A 13,472-nucleotide genomic window follows, 5' to 3' on the forward strand; every position below is an offset into this window, starting at 1 on the left:
GGATTTACACGGCTCCAAAGCTCCATCTAAAAAAAATCCAAAACATAGGTACTTAATACTCCCTCCGTTCCAAATTACTCGTCGTGGTTTTAGTTTACATTTAAACTAAAACCACGACGAGTAATTTGGAGCGGAGGGAGTACATGTTACTCCATCTCTACCGAAATACTTGTAGTTGGGGGAAACTAGTACAAGTTCCCCCAACTACAAATATTTCGGTACAGAGAGAGTAGAATTCACCAAAAAACTGAATGTTGCTTGTACCAAAAATAACAGTCTAACATTGTTATTTAAAATACCAAGCAGTGAATAATCGTGTTTTTCTCTCGTTTTGCCACTAACAAAAAGGAAAATCAAGATGTTTGTCCACAAAAAAAATGGAGAATATCGTTTAAACTTATGGGTGCATTTGCTTTAAAAAAATGGAATAAAGTGCCGACTACGGCTCAGATGCCATCTTCTTTTCACTATATAGTTCCTCAGTACCGATAAAACATCCCAAACTATATGAATGCACGCATGATGATGAGAGCGCTTCTTAGAAAGATAAATTTCCATGTGTCACCAAAAGTTTAATTGTCAACTGGACTTGGTGAAGATCCTACAGAAGCAACCCACCGTGGAGAATTACTAATAACTACACCAAACCAAGATGATTTGACGGTCTGAATTTTATCTAATTGAGTGGGCGGGTGTTCTTCCTAGCCCCGGCGATGCCTCATGGGCGGGGCTTTTGCTTTGAGGAGCCGGATGAGTGCGTCCGATCGCCCAGCAGCCATCGCCGACTGCTCGCCCGACGATGCCTTGGCGCCTCCTCCGTCCTGCAGTAACAGCCATTGCACCAGTCAGTTAGGTTAGAATCAATCGGTCCAAAACCAAACGCTTCCCGCAGACAAGGGGGAGCGTGCACGCGTGCGTGCGTGCATACCAAACCAATGGCAGGGCCGGTGAACTCCTTGAGCATCATGGCCGACACAGGCAGCAGCCTCCTCCTGCTTCACCAAACCAAACCACAGGTTATTTGTGTCAACTATATTATGGATATTAATTACTTGTCAAGCTGGTTTTTGCATTTAGGTGACGCCTTCCATAAGTACGCTCGCTCACCTTGACGTCTTCTTCGTGTTTTCGCGAGGCTTCGAAGCGCAAAGGTCCTCATTTGCTTCTTCCTGGCAAAGGTTCTCCTTCTGGTCATCCGCGGTTCCTTCTGCCCGGCAGTCCTTGGTTGGAGCCTTGGCATAAGCAAGACAACCAAATCAGGAAATGCAACTGTAGAGACAAAATACGTGTGGTATGACAGCATTATTATAAATGACCCTGGTAGAATCTGTCAGCTGCATCTACGATTTCGCGCTGCATCACAGTATTTGGTAGTATTAACCAAGCAAACATAAGTCAAGACAAGCAGCGAAAGAGCTTACTATTGAAGCCTTCGTCTGGGGAAGCCCTTCATCTGGTACATGTCGGCCATGTGCTGCAGAAATGCACCAATGTTGATTAGGTGACTCAACTCATCATTTAATGCAAGCGACGTGAATATACCAAAAATTAGTGACCAAAGATTATGATGCACGACACTTGACGCCTACCGTGTTCTGCAGCAGCCTCCTTTACCGTGGGCTCGCAAATTTCTGGCTCAGGCACCAGTTCATCAGGATTCTGGTGAGCAGCACCCTAGAAGAGAAGAAGGAAAAGTTCAACCGATACGTCATAGTTTCCAGTAGGGTAACTTGTATATTAAAAATAGAGAGAAGTGCATATATCAACCGAAAATTAGTTTCTCAGCCCGAGCTCAGATGGTCCTGTTATCAAGTGCATCCATTCATCTCGAGATCTGTGTTGTATCTCGTATTTTATCATGTATACCGGGGTGAAATCTAACCTGGGCCCGCGCTTTAAATACTGACTGGTAATGTTGCAGTCGTTCCGGTCCAGAACAGCGCGAGACGGCCCCTCGTTTTTTCTAGGCCTTACTGGACCGGCTCTCCAGTCCGACTCATCTTCTCTGACCACGCAGCAAGCAACAGGAGCTGCTCCCGGTCACCACCATGATTCCATCGCTCGCAAAGGGAAGCAACCAGGATCCAGAGTCTACTAGTGCGTTCACTACAGATTAAGTACTCTCCCCTCACGCAGTCATTTAGTTTAATCGTTTTATGCGTTGGCACTCACATCTTGCCTCCTCCCTTTTCTCTAGGCCGGCCTGTTGGATTTCTTCAGAGTTCCAGGATAAGTACTCTGCTAACTCGCAGCAGCCGCAAGCTTTTTTTGCCTTCTACCACCCATGCCATGATAATGCTTTTGCCCTGCTCATTCGGACGCAACTCGAAACGGTAAACCAAAGTTGAAACTATTTAGAGTACATGGTACTAATCATACAACGCCTATGTGTATCCATGGCATGAAGAATTTTGAGCGACCTATGTGTATTTCCAGGCTACCCTGTGGAACAAGATGGTTTAAGAACATCGGATTCTAGGATTGTATCCGAAAATGCAGGAACTATTTTTTTCCGGGAAAGTATATATGTAGAAATTATGGCTTGGATATTACTGTGTTTCAGGGTTGATGAGAAGCTGAAGAATGAACCGTTGGTCTGTCTGTTGCGGTTAAAATCCTGGTAATCGTCGTGTCAGATGTAGCTTTGTTTGGTAAACTTCTAAACTCCTGAAAAGAGCAGATTGTGTTCCACCTGTTTGCCACGTTTATCTGATGAGTGATGAGACACCTGAGAATCATACTCATGCAGCCGTGCAAGTACATCACGCGTGCGCATGAACCGAATCACCAGGCTACCAAGCGAGCAGAGATTTGGGTGAGGCGTAGTCATGTTTGTTTACGGCTACTTCTCCCATGCACGATCAATTAACAAAATGTGCATCTTGGTGCTACTTCCAAATGATGTACCTCTCGAGTTGTTGTCCTGTTCCAAATGACGTGCCTCTCGCAGTAATCCTAACGTCCTACAACTACTCCGTGCCACAGCTCATCTCCACATAAAGCGGCTTGAGCCACGGGACAGATACACGCCCTGACGGAGCCGCCCACCAAATTTCAAACGTCCACCGCGCAGCGGTCTGGGGATCGCACCGTACAGCACTGTGCCATACCGTATTTCCCGCTCGCGAGCCATTTTCTAGCGCCCACACCACAACAGTCAAACCACCATTCACGGATCCACATAGCGCAGCCAACGCCGAGGATAACGGGAGCAGCTGGGCTCGGGCGCTGAAACGCCGTGTCCATATATCAACCCTCAACTCTTTGGTGGGTCTAATATACACCCCTCATCTATTATACCGTCTAAGTTGCACCCTCTAACTGTCAAAACCAGACAAATTACCCCCCCCCCCTCTCGCCTTAACCCTGGTTTTGGTCCAGTCAGCAATGTTGACCATTTGACCAGCATGCCACGTGTGACTTAGACGCCTGGCGCTAAGACCAGCGCCGCCGCCCCGATCTCTCCCCAGCGCCGCCTGTATTGTTCCCGCCACCGGCAGATCTGCCGCCGCCGCCACCGGTTATCCCCTCCACGGGCAGAGCTCCTACCCCAACTCCAAGCAGAGCCCACAACTGATGCGAGGTTGAAGACGCGAAGAATTAGGTGAGCAATATTCCCCCACCTTTCACAGAATAGTTTTTTTTTAAAGATTCACAGAATAGTTCATAAGGCCTCACCTAGGGATGATTTGGGTCGTCTGCAATAATGTTATTTGATCTCGTTTATTTTTTGCAATCATAGGTTATGGATCCAGCAGATCATATTGCTGTTCGTTTTCATTTCAATGGTGAATTTATCAATGACGGGAAGACAATCCAGTATGTGGGGGGCAAAGAAGCAATGTCCTTTTTAGATCGAGCAACCTTGAGCTTACAGAGAATTCAACAATGTTTGAGTGAGCATTATGTCACAGTGGACGGACAACAATTGCACTGGCTCTTCCCTGGGAAGGATTTCTTTGATGCGTTGTTGATGTTGTCTGAGGACAAGTCTGTCAAAACACTGTCAGCATGTACAACAGATGCAGGTGTGGCTGATGTGTATCTGGAGGATCCGTCCGTGCAAGATGAAGAAGTTAGTGAGGAAGAATATTGGGCTGAAGAGGAGTATGTAGCTACTGATGATGAGAAGAAGTCTGCAAAGGAAAAGCCAATTGATGTAGAAAGCAGCTCCGATGATAGTGACTTTGTGCCACCAGATTGTTCATCGGATGACGATGAGGCAGATGCTATTAGGCAAGATTACAAGAAATTCAAAAAGAGCAAGAAGATGGCAGCTGGAAAACTTGCACTTGAGTATGAGTTTGAAGCATTGAATGTAGTTAAACTGTTAAACCTGAAGGCAATTATGAAGATGACTCAAGTGCCGAAGAGGATGAATCTTATGACGAGGACAGTGATGGTGAACTTATCAAGCGCGAGCCTGAATATGCTAGGTTTAATAGTAAAGCAGAAGTGATCAAGTTTAGCTTGGGTATGACATTTAGTGGGAAGAAAGAGTTCAAAGATGCAATCATTCGTTATGCACTGAAGGAAAGAAAAGAAATCAAGTTATTAAAAGATGAGGGAGTCAGAGTAAGGGCAAACTGCACATGGCCTCATTGTCCTTGGGTGTGTTTGTTGAGGAAAACATCAAAGTTTGAAAGTCAGCAGATTACTTCATTTACTGGGGAACACACTTGTCCAAAAAGGAAAGATAGTGCACTAGTCACAAGTAGACAGATTGCAGAAAAGTTTGAGAGTTTGATAATGTCTAGTCCAGAATGGTCAATTCAGCAATTAAAGTCAGCCGTGAAGGAAAAAATGTTTGCAAATGTGTCAATATCCAAAATCAAGAGAGCAAAAGCACTTGTCATTGGAAAAATGCTTGCGGCTAAAGAGGGAGAGTACAGCCAAGTGTTTGATTACCAACTTGAGTCCTATGTGTCAGACCTATTTGTGATACCTTTGTGTGTATCAGACCTATCTATATGTATGTGAGACCTATGTATGTGTGTTTCAGACCTATATATATGTATGTGTGACCAAGTTCTGTTCAAGCCTTTTTATTTGTTCATATGATGCTCAAATGGTACCAAATGGCACCAAAATGCTGCCAATTTTTGACCAGCAGATTAGGATATTTTCAAATTATCGATTTATGCATTATACATTCATTTCATTGCTGACATGGCATGCTGACTGGACGAGTTGACCTGGTCAACATGTGCTGAGACTGGACCAAAACCAGGGTCAAGGCGAGACAGGGGGTAATTTGTCTGGTTTTGATAGTTGGAGGGTGCATCTTAGACAGTATAATAGATGAGGGGTGTATATTAGACCCACCCAGGAGTTGAGGGTTGATATATGCACTTCTCTCTTAAAAATATGCATCCTGCCATTATGACCAACTAATATGCATCCTGCCATTATGACCAACTAATATGCATCCTGCCATTATGACCAACCATGGCATACTAAGAACATTCCAAAAACGTGTAGGGTTAAACTTCCCTTTGAGTTGCAAAAACAAAAGGATCAAAGGATTACATACCATGCCTTGCAACTCTAAGAAAGGCTGATCGGAGCTAACGTCTTCAGCGCCAGAGTTCGGTTGCTGAGATGAACTTTGATAATCATGCTGCTTCATTTCTGTACAAAGATCAAGTGAAAGTTCAACAAAAAGAAGTACATCACTAGCAACGAAGAAACAAGCATAAGAAATGATTTTGAACCTTTTATGTCGACGTCATGTTGAATACTCTTCACTTCTGTATTGCTGCTTAACTCCTCTTCTTCACTTTGTTCCACGGGAGCTTTCTCGCTAACTTGTATATCAGTAAACTGTGCGGACAGATTACATGGAACTATATGAAGTTCTGCAAAAATGATACATGTGTCTCAGTTGTTGTGTACCAGTTAGTTTAAGAGCTGTCAAGCAAAGTGGATATACAATTGGACCTGTAAAGCTTGTCTCAGATGGATCATCCAAATGACTGGGTGCATGTGTTACACCACCGTCAGGTGCCGATGTTTGTTCAGAACAACTCTCAGAACCATCAGATTCCTTGTTGCCCACTTGTCCCATTATCTGAAATAAGAGAAACATAAAGTAAAAATGAGAACTACGTTCAAATGCAACAAAAAACACCCTACACGTCTACACAAGCAACACGAACACCCTATGCTACTCCTAACGGCTGTTCAGGCAGCAAGTAAATTTAGAGTGTATGATCTCATGGCATATACAGTATTGAGATAGAGACTTAAAGGGGAGATATGTTGCTTACTATTGAGGCACAAGTAGTACATAAAGCAGGGCAGAAGGTGATATGCAGAAACAAATACACATGAGCATTGGAGATATGATAACTTGCTTATAGAGTTCTATATTAATAGCAGAAAATCATATAGCATATATACCTCCAAATCTAAGTCATTCATCATGCACATATGAGGCAGTATATGTAAATAGAACATTAAACGTCAGATATTATAATCCAAAGCTGAACTTACATGGAAATTGTTTAATGCAGCGTCACTGGCAAGGTCAGTTTGAACAACCGAGCTTATAGCAATTGATGCAGCATCATTTTGCTTAACGTGTGAACAACGAAACTTCAGGTCATCCAACTCTTTTTTCAGCTCTAGAATTTCAGTGTCTTTATCTTTGAGCAACTCTCGCATGCTTTTAGTAGCAACCTCAGACTCCTATGAACGAAATACCATGGATCAACAAAATACAAAAAGAAACTCAAATGAACAAATTACCAAAATCTTTTCCTGCTTACTGAAATCTTTTGTTTTGAAACAGTCCATAAAGCATTGAAAAGGTTCTTCATGATTTGTTCACTTCGAAGCACTCTTTGCAGCTCCTTTTCTTCAGCCTGCAGAACATAACAAAAATGATAGTTCATTCAAAATAATTAACTATCAGAGCTGAAATGTCTATACAAGTGAGGCTCTGCGCCAGACAGAAATTAAATACTTAAATGGGACAAAATGATTGGAGGATTTAATCAATTTGTACCGTAACAACTTCAGGCTCGGGCTTGTTAACCTTCCTTTTTTTCTTGTTCTCTTGGCAAACCAGGGAAACATTGGTTCTCTTTTGGGAAACCAAGTCAGAAGATTCATCAAGGCTGGTGTACCTGAAAAGATAACAGGAAATAGAATGAATGATAAATATGCATATGTATCTATGTATAGAGGCCACCCAACGTACATGCAACATTTGACAAAACGGTCGGATTTCAAGTACAACATGGAGTCATTTAACTCATCAGCAAGGACATTTAACTACAGTGTCACGAAGAACAACTTCTTCGACCCCAAAGCTAAACGAACTTCTTTGAAGGAATCAGTAAGTACACATCGTTGAACAGATAGAATCTACAGCCAAAGTCTTTCATTGGTTTTGTATGTACAGTGTGTTGCTACTTATACAACCCTGTCAATAGTACTATATTTATAAAAAAAATACCTAGGAGTATATCACATGCAAAGGACGTTTGACTAACGTAAATCAAGCATGAAATGGTACTATTGGCCACTGCCATTCAATCCATTCAATCCAGACTGGGAGAAGAAAAAATAAAGGGAATTACCTTATTTTCATGTAAGGAGATGCTTGTCTGAGCAAATATGATGTATCTGCGTAATCATCTTCTCCTGGTTTCACGTTCAAAATCTGAGAAACAATAGAAATGGTAATTAAAAACAGTGCACTTATCAAGTCAACATGCACTGTGTAGACCTCAGAGTAAGGGTGTCAATGACACACTCTTCCAGCATAAAAATATAGAGATTGTGAATGACTTGCAAAAACGGGCCTTCAATTGAAAAAGATTCAATAGGCATCCTTCATAATGGCCAATAGAATAATACTCCCTCCGTCCCAAAATAAGTGTCACTGATTTAGCATAACTTTATATTAAATCAGCAACATTTATTTTGGGACCGAGGGAGTAGTACATTTGTCAGGATCAAAAAAACTTTGAACTAGTAAGATGTCATTTGAGGAGCTGTTGATAAGAAAAATAGACCATTTTATCGCAGAATGACTTACCAGAGTCATCTTCTTCCTTCCTTCCAGGTAGTCTTTCAAGTACCTTGTCAACTTTGAAAACACAAAATATTTAGGACAAATGAAAATAATATTATTTCAAAAGAATACATTGTCAGCACACATACCATTGAGTTCTTAAAATGTTTCTCCAAGGTTTTCTTCTGATTTTTCTGATGATCTAATAAAGCCTGCAGTTACCAAAGTTGAAAGCAAAACTATGATTAGCTGGCAGGTGCACCTCACTGATAAAAAATGCATTCTGCAAGCACCATCTGTTGTGCATAAAGGGCAGCAAATGAAAAAGCTAATTTTACCCTCAAACATAGACCGAAAACCATTGACGTATTGTTAATAAAGTTACTCTCCAGCAACCTTGAACCCTGCAAAATCAAAGATTAAAAGTTATTTAGACCATTATCCAGTAGAAGAACAGGTGTCATGACATGGTTATATGATCACTGCTATACAATACAATTAACGGTGATAGACGAATAGACCTTATTTCCAGTATTCTTTTTTCGCTCTGCCCCAGCAAGGTCTGCAATGGTCAGGACAGATCCACTAATAGGGTACTCACTTTGTTGTTCAATTTTTTTATGAACAGCACGTATAGTTATGATGCACTGTGACCGGCTGCAATACAATATGAAGTTAATATTAACATCATCGTATATAACTGCAACTAAAAAGTTCAGGATAAGTGGTATTTATATGAAAGATATGTTTGCAGATCTATCTATACAGAGAACATGCCTTGACTCGCTGTTAGCATCAGTTGCAGCTGTGCTGCGCTTAAGCATGCCACGTGAAACTACGCTCTCAGCATCCATGGCACTTGAAATGGCCGCCTGCAAAATAAATAACAGTGAGCATCTAATTTTATGCTATTGCCAGAAAGGCGAGCACCTTATTGCATGCTACTACAAAAACTATTCATATCAACGCAGTGCATATCAACTGGAAATGGAATTTGCCATCCAAGACCCCGTCTTTCAGGTTGGAAGCCAAGGTTGATTACAGCAAAGAAGTGCAAATTCCTTAAGATATTTAAGTTGTCACGAAGTCGTGGCCATGACATTTAAAATGACACCAGAGTAAGACTACTATATATAATTATATATGACCCTATCAGGCATGTTCAAAGTGTTGTTCCAAGGGGCCTAATTTTAAGGAAAGTAGGCCAACTGAGATACCTCTTTAAGGCCTTTAATTGTTGCTGACTGCTGGAGGACCAGCTCTGCTCCACCAGACAAAAGATCGAGAATCTGTTCTCCTTTTCCTTCACAGAGAATCTCGAACATTGACAAGTAAAATGACCTGCAAGTATGACATGGAACTCATTAAGGGAGTGTTTGTGATTTAATTGCTTCCACCGTAGCTAGAAAACCTAACAAAGAACTTGCATTTGCACATCATGTTAAGCTATAAGCTGCTCGCGAGAGAATCCAAAACGGTAAAACTTTTTTAGTTTCAGAATTTTCAGACTTGCATGCTTCAGTAATCTTCTGAACATTTGCTATATTTGCGGCATTTGGCGTCAATCCTAGCACGGACCCAGTACTAGATATGCAGATTATACACTACACTAGTAGAGTGTACCAAGCTGGCAGCAAAAAAGCCAGAACAGGTGTACCTTGGCGATTGGTTGCCACCTTCGGATTCATCTGCCGCGGCGAAGATCTTCTGTAGCGTGAGCGGTACCAGGCCGGGATTTCTCGCAGTACCAAAGACGGTATGCGTCTTGCCGGACCCCGTCGGACCCATCGCAACCAGAAGCCCGCTCTTTCCTCCCAAGAACTCGTCCACTAGCGGGTTCATCACTTGAGTAAAGATATCATTCTGCACGGAATTGCAAGGAGAGATTAATAGCATGCCAGCAAATGCATAGGTTCAAATCCAGTAAATGTCATCTAAATCATAGCCCAGTACATAAATACTCCTAGGTCTGTCCTGAAATCGATAGCATTGTACCACTAAGACAGTAATGCATCACCTAAAAAAAACTATGATAGTAATGCAGTGAACAAATGTACTTTTATACTGGTTGACATGCCGACGACCGTTTGACTAGAAACAAGAACTTTCAAACCCACTAACCAATTGTGAATTGGTTTTTCAGTATTGCGAAGCATTGGTTCCACAATTTTAATATGCCTCAATGTATAAAAACTGCACAAATGTCTACTTGAAAGACAGGAACAAGAAAATAGAGATACGAAAAAACCATAATTGTGAAGATTTGGATTTCTGCGAGACCACAGGACGCAAGAGTTTGGCCTGTCATGCATCACGATGGTACACAAAAAAATAAATGCATGGATTTTGGAGGAGCGAAGATATAGCCAGGGTGTGTGCATTGGACTTCTAAAGGCTGAAATGAAAAGATCTACGAGACTGTATTAAGATTATCGGAAAGAAAATTCATTGTATGCGCCTTTCAGCCTTTGTGTGGGTTATGAAGAAAAATAGTTGGGTGGTACATAAATAAAAACCCATGGGTGGATTGGAAAAAATTACATCACAAGAAAATGAATTACAAGACGTCCGACAGATGAAATATTCTCTCCAAAATAGAGTGCACTTGAATCCTTAGGAAAAATGCCAAACGAAACCCATAGGACAAAAAGCTTAGGATTCACACCCAACTATTTTACCCTAATTTATCTGCAAAAAATAGCCCATGGTCTCTAGAGTAAGGTAAACAATCGTAATAGCAAGGACAATAAGTTCCTTATACTTGGCACAACTGTGAGGTGAAAGCACAGATCTGAAAAAAAGAAGATTGATGCTGCCTTTTCTTTCTTGAACTAGCATAACAAGGATTATATGAGTCGACAATCTTTAGTAACAGAACCATACTCATGTCATGTAGGAGCTTTCGTCGTATCATACAACAAACAAAACTTCACCACTGAAAACAGAAGCTGTGCAAAGTTTAGACAAGTTGAACATCTCCAGTTAACTATAGTAGAAAATGTCCAGTTCAAACACTGTAACCACGAGTTCCTCACTGCTGTGCTGGGATGCTCACAAGATCCTCCCGGCAGAATCCGGCTGAGATGAGATCATAGCACAGTCATCTGTAGCCGGTCGAAGACCTCGGTTTGCAAAATGCACAGGCGCAATGCAAAATGCAGGTCGAAATGGAGCTGAATCGTCGGGGGTTTGGTGCTTTTCTTGGGGTACAGCAACTTGTGTTGATTAAACCCAGTCTAAAGGGCGACCACGGTGCCGGCAATTGTTAAGTCCGTGCGGGAGGCACGGAGCTCTTCAACTAATCCCCTCCCCACATCGGTAGCGCTCTCCCCGACAACAACGTTCTCGGGAGACTACGATTGGGAGGAGATGAAGACCCGGGTGTGGGGGAGCCACATCCCGGCAACCACGTCCCTTGTGACGCTGGTCAAGCCCGTGCAAGTTGGCACGGCAATCGTGGCCCCGACATCCTCGGGACCCGACAAGCCCGTGCAAGTTGTCACGGCAAAGGCGTCGCCGACATCCTCGGGACCCAACAAGCCCGTGCCAGGAGGCACGGCAACGACGCATATGGTGGGCCACGTCCCAACCATGATGCTGGCGACCAGTGAGGCCGTGCAAGAGGCACGGTACTCTTAGGTCGGCCACACCCCGACAACCAGGTTCTCGGGGTTCTGCAAGCCCATGTGGGCGACATGGCACTCTTCGACAGGCCTCAACTGGGGGGCGATGAAGAGACGGTCATGGGGCGGCCAGGCCTCGACCGTGACTCTGGCGACCATGGAGGTCGTGCAGGAGGCGCGGAGCTCTCTGGTCGGCCACGCCGCAACCCCGACACACTCGGGGTCCATCGAGTTCGTGCGGGAGGCACGACACTCTCTGGTCGGGCATGCCCCGACCACGCTGATGGCGACCGTCGAGACCGTGCAGGAGCCACGGTGCTCTATGGTCGTCCATGTCGCAACCCCGACACGCTCGGGGTCCATTGAGTCCGTGCGGGAGGCACGACTCACGACTGTCGGGGGAGACCCGGCAAGCAAGTCTGTTGGGAAGAGCGACAAGGAGTCCACTACCTTAGGAGAAGCCACTCCAGGTAGTGCGGTGTCCGACAAGTCATCCCCGGGAAGGGAGTTCCCGGGTAGCTTGACGTCTGACACGACAACCCCGGGAAGGGAGTTCCCGGGCAGTGTGACGTCAGGAGCTACGACCCCAACAACATTGACACCGAAGAGCGAGGTGGTTCTTGGGCAGTTTTTGTCCCCGCCTACAGCGCGGTCGGACCTGTTCGACACCAACAACGTTGGCGATCCACACAGGTTGCGACGCCTGGGGGGGTCTTCTCGGCAAGCCTACGGGACGACCACAACACCTCGAGAAGACGGACAATCGGACCAAGGCACTTGGTCGTGTTCAATTCCAGGAGTTGTGCGACAAGCTCGGGATCGTCGACGTCAAGCCCTTTCGACAGGTTTAAGGGGGAGATTGTTGATTAAACCCAGTCTAAAGGGCAGTGCACAACTGCCATTGCTTGGAAAGTAGCAAGTACTATGCTAGGCTTTCTCGGATCAAAAGACTGAGATGGAGAAGTAGCTAGATAGTACTAGGCTTTATCTAGTTAACAGGCTGAGGTGGAGATGCAGGTAAGTATAGCATTAGGCTTTAGCTGTGGAAGCAATTACGTAGTAGTTTCTAGGAAATGGCTTTGCATGGCCATGGTAGTAGCCCCGTAATTTCTAGCATGTGTGTGTGAGCTGTGCACACCCGGGCCTATAAAAAGGACCCCAGGTCCTTCAGTTGTAACCAGGCATTCCAGTGCAATACAAGAAGCATTCATCCAGTACTAGTACCACTGTGTGTGTCTCCTCACTACTACTAAGTGTGTGTACGTGAGCCACCACCTCGACCACTCCATCCAGCGCCAAGAAGCAAGCTAGCTTCAGCTGTAGTATACTAGTTCATCTCTTGGTTGCTGTTCCTGCATCCGCTGTGTCCGATCCTAAAAAAGGCAGCTATATTGTAGTTTGGGCTAACAACTTGTTCTAAGGGAGACATCAAAATGTGTAGATGCAAATGGGGCATTTTGCTGCTTCCGTGGGTTCTAATCGGGAGGGGATGAGGATTTGGGGGTTATACCTGCGAGGAGTTGGGCGGCAGGACGGCGGAGAAGCCGTCGAAGACCTCGGTGGCGGTGCGGCCGCGCCGGTGGTCGACGAGCTTGGCCGGGGGGACGGTGAGCGCGACGGAGCCCGGGCCGGTGGCGACGAGGCAGACCCCGGGCGGCTGCTGCTTCCTGGGCGGCGGCGGCGGCTGCTCCTTGGCCCTGGCGCGGCCGGCGGCGGGCCTGCCGCCGCGATCCCGCTCCGGCGCCGGGAGTGGGCGGATGCGGAGGTACACCTTGAGGCGCTCCTCCGCCGCCGACTGCTGCGACGAGGTCGAGGAGGTAGCACTG

The 13,472-nt window shown here is 44.7% G+C and overlaps 1 protein-coding gene across 1 annotated transcript; it reads right to left on the bottom strand.

Annotated features, from left to right (window-relative positions):
* Positions 1–369: 369 nt before the first annotated feature.
* Positions 370–13,336, bottom strand: LOC119276554 (kinesin-like protein KIN-6). The gene is made up of 20 exons (XM_037557649.1): positions 13,157–13,336; positions 9,681–9,886; positions 9,241–9,364; positions 8,801–8,895; positions 8,545–8,680; positions 8,362–8,427; positions 8,173–8,235; positions 8,048–8,098; positions 7,587–7,669; positions 7,010–7,130; positions 6,771–6,866; positions 6,496–6,690; positions 5,941–6,070; positions 5,715–5,858; positions 5,534–5,631; positions 1,590–1,674; positions 1,422–1,474; positions 1,108–1,232; positions 929–992; positions 370–821 (listed from the first exon to the last, which is right to left on the bottom strand). Exons 2-20 carry the CDS (start codon positions 9,863–9,865, stop codon positions 702–704), a joined length of 2,034 nt encoding a protein of 677 aa, XP_037413546.1. The 5' UTR covers positions 9,866–9,886; positions 13,157–13,336; the 3' UTR covers positions 370–701.
* Between the last annotated feature and the right edge of the window lie 136 nt (positions 13,337–13,472).

This window comes from Triticum dicoccoides, chromosome 3B (genome assembly GCF_002162155.2).
Source record: "Triticum dicoccoides isolate Atlit2015 ecotype Zavitan chromosome 3B, WEW_v2.0, whole genome shotgun sequence".
Lineage (NCBI taxonomy): Eukaryota > Viridiplantae > Streptophyta > Magnoliopsida > Poales > Poaceae > Triticum > Triticum dicoccoides.

Bases quoted from the DNA above. Each gene is read 5' to 3' on its own strand.
- LOC119276554 (XM_037557649.1), bottom strand. From the start codon at position 9,865: ATGAACCCGCTAGTGGACGAGTTCTTGGGAGGAAAGAGCGGGCTTCTG. The intron at 8,099-8,172 runs GTATGTGTGCTG...GTGTTTTCAAAG, and splicing joins AACATTTTAAGAACTCAATG to TTGACAAGGTACTTGAAAGA. The intron at 993-1,107 runs GTGAGCGAGCGT...TTGGTGAAGCAG, and splicing joins AACACGAAGAAGACGTCAAG to GAGGAGGCTGCTGCCTGTGT.